General features: G+C 40.5%; 1 protein-coding gene across 8 annotated transcripts in view; it reads right to left on the bottom strand.

Moving 5' to 3' along the window:
* The window catches only part of LOC137967788 (natural resistance-associated macrophage protein 2-like), a 42,248-nt gene that overhangs the window by 5,384 nt on the left and 29,364 nt on the right, over positions 1–7,500 (bottom strand). For all 8 annotated transcript variants that reach the window (XM_068814358.1, XM_068814356.1, XM_068814354.1 and 5 more), the window contains 7 exons: positions 6,905–6,955; positions 5,202–5,249; positions 4,114–4,203; positions 3,031–3,060; positions 2,518–2,667; positions 1,388–1,461; positions 1,156–1,231 (listed from right to left, as the gene is read on the bottom strand). In XM_068814358.1, the coding sequence (XP_068670459.1) occupies positions 1,156–1,231; positions 1,388–1,461; positions 2,518–2,667; positions 3,031–3,060; positions 4,114–4,203; positions 5,202–5,249; positions 6,905–6,955 (519 nt within the window). The remainder of the gene's footprint in view (positions 1–1,155; positions 1,232–1,387; positions 1,462–2,517; positions 2,668–3,030; positions 3,061–4,113; positions 4,204–5,201; positions 5,250–6,904; positions 6,956–7,500) is intronic.

Below are 7,500 nucleotides of genomic sequence, written 5' to 3' on the forward strand. Positions count from 1 at the left end.
GCAAGGACGACGACGACAGCTACGGAAACGCCACAAAACAATACCTCTAATGAGCAAAAACGAATTCAAAGCCCTGCACGCCCTGCACGTGCATTTTTCATTTTGGTACATTTGTTTGCCGTCCTCGTGAGCAGGACATGAGAACATGACGGAACACTTCTAATATTCTCCCCAAACAACCACACAATTCATGCCAACTTTATTCCTGCAATGTTGATACACAGTTTCCATTCCGAACGACTTAGGGTTATTATGTTCTTATTGACTGAGTTAGGTCTGGCCGGACGGGAAAATATTTGGCTCTCGGTCATGGCGTACCGACCGAGCGCAGCCTGGTTAGCGCTAACCATGCTTCAAGCAACCCAGGCCAGGTCGTCAGGGTAATAAAATTCGCTATTTGAATGTTCACTTACATCGCTAATTTTGACCGAAAAGTCGGGATTTATATGTACGTGTGTAGCAACAAAGTTGTTTCAACTCGCATCTCGCGAAGAGCCGTATGCGATCCTAGCAGGGCCGGACGGCTTTTTCCGGCCCTGCTCGCGCCATCGCGTACGGCCCTCATACGGGAATTTTCTCAGTAGTTTTGCAATGAAAGCGCGCGTGGGGCCGTACGGGTCATATGATAAAAATAACTGGAAATAATATTTTTGGACGACGTTCTCGTTGGCGTCTCTCTCTTTCATAATTTATACACGTGAGTTCAAGCATTAGATCACCAGCAACCCATCAGTGCAGAAAGCTGAATGCTTATTCCTGACTGGACGAGAACTTGACGCAAAATTACCGGGCTAATAACATGGTGACAAAATTACTCTTTAATTTTGGCGCGAAATTTCAGCGTTAATTTATAATTTTACAATCGAAATTACAATGATGCCATGGCAACATTTCCTACAATGCCAAAGTGGCGTCTTATGAAAGTAATTTGTCAGCCATGATATTAATAGCTAATCAAATGGCATACTCGTGAAATTAGAGAATAATTCCACTTGCGTTTTGTCCAATATCAAATAATTTCACTCGAAAAAAGCGCGTGAAATTATTCCCTAATTTCGCTCGTCAATATCAGCAGTCAGGTAATTTTCGTCCACCACCCAACTTCATAAAAATTGCTTCAAAAGAAAAATCTCAAGACAGAAGAAGGTAACTTACCACATAATCAACTACAAAAAACATGTTTATTCCTATAACCAAAACTGAAAGCAGCCAAGCAAAGCCTTGCATAATTCTGTTGAACACAAAAACGCGATCTTAAGTTAAGGGTTATTTTTTAAATGCTGTATGTCGAAAAACAAACTTACAAAACAACAAAAAATCCAGAGAGCAGGGATCGCTCAGTGACGAGAGCGCACTCGCAAGAGGAATATTTAATGTATTTACTTACTTTCCATTCTGAAATGAATTCATGATTGTTCGGTCTCCTGTGAACTGCACCACGGGAATCAAAGCAAATGGTAACTGCAGGAGAAAAAATGCTAAGGTCACATAATTATACCTTTACTGGCGTTGTTACACCACGCTTGCGCTCAAGTTAGTCTTAGGCCCGTTTCAAACGTCGAACTTTACATGTGCCGAATCTAATGCAAATGAAAAAAATCTATTGTTTTCACTCATTTGCATCAAATTCGGCACATGTAAAATTCGACGTTTGAAACGGGCCTAAGATGCAAGTCAGGTGTCAAAACTACTAACCTTTCGAGGAACCGCATCAAAAAGCAGTGCTAGTAAAAAGGTGTCAATACTTCAACTATATTTAAAGAGGCAAGCCGTTCACCAGCCTTCATAGTATGCTCTTTCTTGTGGAGATTAAGTGTGTCATTTTCGTGACAATAAACGGAATTAAAAGCTTGCCATGTTAACACGATTTATGGCTCATTGTTCTGATCCATTGCATGAAAATCATGTCTCGGAGCACTTCATACTTCGGCATGTTGTGGACACTAAAGACAAATATTTCAATGATCTGGGTTCTTTGGACAATCTACAAATCCTTACTGGTCACACCCCACAAAAAATCCCTCCATACACTGCCGGCTTACCCTTCAACCCGTGTCTTCTACCCTCCCCTGGATATTAGACATTTTGCAGAATAAAGGCTTCTTACGAAATGATATCTTTCTCGAACTAACTCGATATAGCTTTTGCCGAAGCGAAAGTTCAACACCCTTTCGATATTATGCCCAAAAAAACAGCAACGAAATGTTACTGAAATTGCACTTGGCTTACACACACTTTTATTTCTGCAACTCCACGAGAACAGGAATTGCATCCAGTTGCTGCGACAAAAATCACAGGTTAACAAGCCCTTAAAAGTCGATGAACTAGTTTGAAGGGAATATTCAATGTCGGCCGGGGTTCGTTTTCACCTGATAAACCAATGAAACATAACCTGAAATCGTAAACATACTCTCTGACAAAACACTTTAGAAAACTCTTCGTGTTCAAGTGAATGTCATGTTCCGCTGAAGTTAGGCGGGAGCTACATGTATAGATTGCAAATACTATCTACCATACCTGAAGGCTCTGCAACACATTGAGGAAATCATTCATTCCCGTCAGGTCATCCACACCTTTGAGAGATGCTACAAGAAGCGTTGGGCCGATAGCGATGGATCTCGTGAACAACACTCGCTTCCACCGTGTCCATTGTATTTTTAAGAAACCCTGAAACACAAAAACAAAACAATGCCTTGCTCTTGACACCTTGTAAGATTACTACCAGAAACCCATAAGGGTTGAAACGTGTAACGCGCGTTTACAGCTTCCGAATATTCAGTGCTAAGTACCATATTTGGAAACCCCTCACTCCAGTTAATTTCGCGCGAGAACATTGGTGGTATTGCGTCACGGTGTTCTCGCGAACTGATTGGTTGAATGTTTCTCTCTTGTTGTTCCAAATATGGTACTTAGCAAATTGAATATTCAGAAGCTTGTTTCCCAGCACATAAGGGGCCGTTACACGTTTCAACCCTTATGGGTTTCTGTTACTACTGATATCGAGCACTACCTTTCTTTGGCGTATCTTACCTCCATGGCAAACTGTCCGGAGTACGTTCCCTGGAAAATAATCAGTCAAGAAATCAATTAACAAGCATGCAGATAAACATCTACTAGTAAGAACAAGCGATAAAAAGTTAGTTAACGTTCTACGGTCATTTTCAAGTCCAAGTTCAAGTTCAGGTCGAAACGTCTTCCCTTTGAGGCTTTCGAAGCAACGGAACATGACTAATTTGAACGGGGAACAGGGAAACAAAAACAAAATATCTTAGGGAATAAGGGAACATTAACCACTTCAGGGATTAAAAAGCTGAGAACAAGTTTTCTTTAGAAATCAATCATTTACTTAATCTATAACAGAAATGAGAATAAAGATGACCACATCGGTTGGTAAAAACAGATCCCATGAGAGGTTTCTCTCTCGATAGTCCGATTTTCCTCTGGCATCAAAACTCAATATTCTATTTTACGTATTCACAAGCGACAGTCAACACTTAAGTTGCCGGCGCGGGAAAGAGTTACTCCATTCAGACATGCGAAATGGTTTCCGTGTGGTGCTTCATAGAATGTGCTATTACGACATTAAGCCAATGAGGAAATTTGTGTTCCGCTACACTGTCCTAAAATGTTTTGAATATTATGATTCACGGGTAATGCAAACGAAAATTCAGAATTATTGCTCCTTTGGAAATTGCCTCCCATAAAAAAAATACGTTAAAAGTAATTTTACGATGATAGTAACAGTGATAGAAATATATATGTAACACCATATCACTGACTTTTGGCTCTAAATACGCGCGGACTACAATGACGCAGCCTCCTCGCCTAGAGGACAAATCTCAGTAGGGGTAATGTGGGAAGATACAAAGGAAAACTACCTTGATATTTCACCGATTCCACTGTGAGCCTGCATTTTCTGCGAGCTTCTTTGCTTTTAATTGCTTCATTAACATGCTGCGGTGATCTTTCACTTAGAAAGTTGACTGGTTTTTAGTTCATCATTGTCATAGGGGTGCCTATAAACTAGCTTGATAGCTAAGTGCACTTCCACTATAAACAAAGTATTTACAAAGTATTTAAACGTCTTCCGGCATTTTAGGAACAATCTATTACCGTCATTGTGGAGCTCTGGCCTGCCGCAAGGATACCTATTCCCCAAATGTACAATGCTGCAGGGCCGAACATGCAGCCAAGAAACACACCCTGTAAGAAAAACACAAGCAACATATGAGGCGACTTCCAAGCCTGAGAATGTTGGCAAAATTCAATTAGTTTTCTAGTCTTGAGGCTTGTTTTCACTAGCAACGCAAGCATAAGGACTGGCAACAAGAGCAAACTTAGAGGCGCCTTGGCCATTAGTAAGTATTGGTACTTGCTATTGGAACTGGAAACTTGCGAGCTTTGAATGTTTTTCGTGGTGCCCGAAACCAGTAATGAACGTAGAGCCAATCACAAGCAAGCTCATCGTTTCACAACATTAACAAACGGCCGCAAAACTGAGCCTTTAACAACACGTTAGCACCTCTGCGATAAACACTTTAGGTCAAGCGTTTCATTCGTGAAACCAGCCAACATAAGCTGAGCTTAGATGTTGTCAGTTGGTTCTACTACCAGCTATAGCCAATTTTAGGTTGCATGGTTTTTGCATGGTTTTTCCATGGTGCAAAATCTTCCTTTTCTTCAAAGCAAAAGATCTCTTGGCCTTCTGATACATGACAACCACGACACGTGAAATAATTCATGGAACGAGTCAGTTTAGCTCGCTGGATTGGTTGCCTATGCCTGTTTGGCAAACCCGTTGGGTTGACAGCCAAAAGCAAGTCATCTCAAAATTTAGAGCGCTAGTTATACAAGAGCTGAACTGGAACAAAGGTCGTTAAAGTTTTTAAAATACATGTTTGGTTTGTTTTGAAGACTGTTTTTTTTTTTTCAAAACCATAGAAACCAAAACAACTATAAAGATTAATGAAGTAAAACATTTTTCTTTCGAAGAAATAGAGCATTTTATGTCACTCAAGGTGACCCTGAAAAGTGTCGGGACTTATCTCTTGCTGTGACTACCAGCTGATATTGTTTCTGGGTAGATCCCAGTTCAACTCTTCGGCTGCGCCTGTAGCCAACTAATTGCTGCGCATTTCGCAAGTGGAAGCAGCAAAAGACAACTACTGGGTTACCGGTTATAGGTTACCCTCGTTAATTACCCCATTGTAGAGATTGCCATCAATAGTGGTGTTCGATCGTTTCTGTAACTGCAAAGAATAAACCAAAAAAGTCAGTCCTCAGAGACATGACGAAAACAAAGAAATGTAAAATGCATGTGCAGGGCAAGCCTGCAGTGCAGGTGTCTTATTGGTGAGAACAAGTAACCGTCTGTTTGTGAGAGCGAGTAACATGCGTGTTCATCGAGCGGCCAAGTTGGATAGATGTTGGATGGGAACGGAACAAGATTAACTAGGTGATGACGCGATTAAGTGATTGAGTGGGGGATTGAGTGGGGCATTGAGTGATGGGGTTTCCCCACTAGAACACTCTTCCACTACAGGTTAGTGCGGGGCTATTACTCTTGCCCATTCAACCTACTGATTTTCTGTGTCGTCGTTCTGGTCAGGACCATCCTTGCTTAAGGACGTTCGCGCTAATTGTTTGTGGGCACCTTCTACTGCGCAGGTAACGCGACTGTAATATGTCACGCATTACTTCTAGCATTAGTTAAAATCTTGTGGCGACAAAAACGCCGGGGAAAAATTTCCAGGTCAACTAAAGAATGGCAGATTTCTATCCAATTCATCATGAAACGTTAAAGAGAAAGGATCGGAAGGCTGGAAAAGGTAGCTAATTGAGTTATGGTTAAAAGTTTTGAAAACTCGAGGAAGGTTAGTTTTAGTCAGCGACGTTGCGTAAATTTAATGGAGTTGGTTTTTAAAAATGTTTTTATTACGTTACGAATTTCTTAGTTCAAAATAAAAGCATGTTTTTGAAGTTCTTTTCCTTTACTTTCATGAAAATAGAGCAGAATTATCTTCTCCCCCTCATGCCCTTGAATAGTGCGGACCTAGGAGGAAACAGCCAAAGATTATATTTTGTAAACAAGACAGCAGACGATGAGGAAGACGGCAACCGAGAGATATGATACAAAACACTACCAAATAAAGAGAACGCCTGCTTGAAACCTCGTTGCTATGGTCGAGAAAGTTTTTTTTTTTTACAAAAAACTTTCATCGATCGATCCTGTCTTGGGTTCCAGTCCTTCCCCGACAGGTCACGCAAAATCATGACAAACTAAATTTTCCAAGAGCTTCGCAACATCACATCGATTTTGCTCGTTTAGATCATCGGTGACCCCTATTTTTTAAGACATGAATCACTTGTTCTTCTTACAATCTACAAATCTATGAAATGAAAAATAACAATGTAAGAAGTTATCTTTTTTTAAAATTTTTCTTTTCTTGTGTTCCGAGTACCGGAAGTGGTTACAACAGGTAGCGCATGCGAAAACGCTCGTTTAGGATTAACTCTACTGTTTACGACATCCCCGGCTGCATGGAATTATCTAAAAAACCCACTCCTATATTTCTATGCACATAAACATTTACTCTAACATATTATTTTTATGATTTTCAACGGATAAGTAGACGAGGCTGCACCTCGTTATGATGACCTATCTATCGAAATTAGGACATTTTTACCTTACCTTTTTCTCCGAAACAAAGTCGGTGACCCACCCCCCCCCCCCCAATTTTTTTTCATTTTTGGAATAAGTAATTTATGACCTAACTTCAGGTGAGAAATGAAACAAATTTCAATGTGGGAAGATTTTCGCGCGAACGCCCTAAAAACAACAAACTAATTATTCTTCGATGGATGGTAGGAGTTGGCAATGTATAAAAAGCATTACAATACTCACGCCGAAGACCTCTTCAGCTTGACTGATATCACTTGAATTGCAACGTGGATACTAAAAAAAAATACAATAAAAGTAAGAACACTACGCGTTACTGTGTCCTTATGATGTTAATGCTAACTAATTAAAAAGGGAGCAGAGGTAAAAAGTGCTGAGAACATTCGCGGCTTCCACGATGTGGCGCAGGATCCGTTGCCGGGTTGAGCTTGTTGATTCTCTACTCTTCTCCAAGGGGTTCTTTCCCGGTTCTTAGCTTTTGCGTTCGCACCCAAACCCAAAATTTAATTTCACTTGATATGGTTAAGATAATTTCATTTTCCCTAATTAATGGCGCACTTATGCTCCACAAATTGGAGCAACATCGAATCATCTTGTGCTCATCTGCTACAAGGCAAGTAAACTTCGCATCATAATGTTGCACCAGTAGTCTTTACAGGTAGAGAGTCACGCCTTTTTTCCTGTCGTCTTAGATCAAACTCACTACTAACTTTTCTTTAGCTACTTGAAAAGCCAAAATGACGAGAAATGCAGAGCTTCCTATTTTTTTGCTACATTTGCCCTCCACTCATGTGACGTTAGATGCAAAGTCAAGGTAAACA

This window comes from Montipora foliosa, chromosome 8 (genome assembly GCF_036669935.1).
Source record: "Montipora foliosa isolate CH-2021 chromosome 8, ASM3666993v2, whole genome shotgun sequence".
Taxonomy (NCBI): domain Eukaryota; kingdom Metazoa; phylum Cnidaria; class Anthozoa; order Scleractinia; family Acroporidae; genus Montipora; species Montipora foliosa.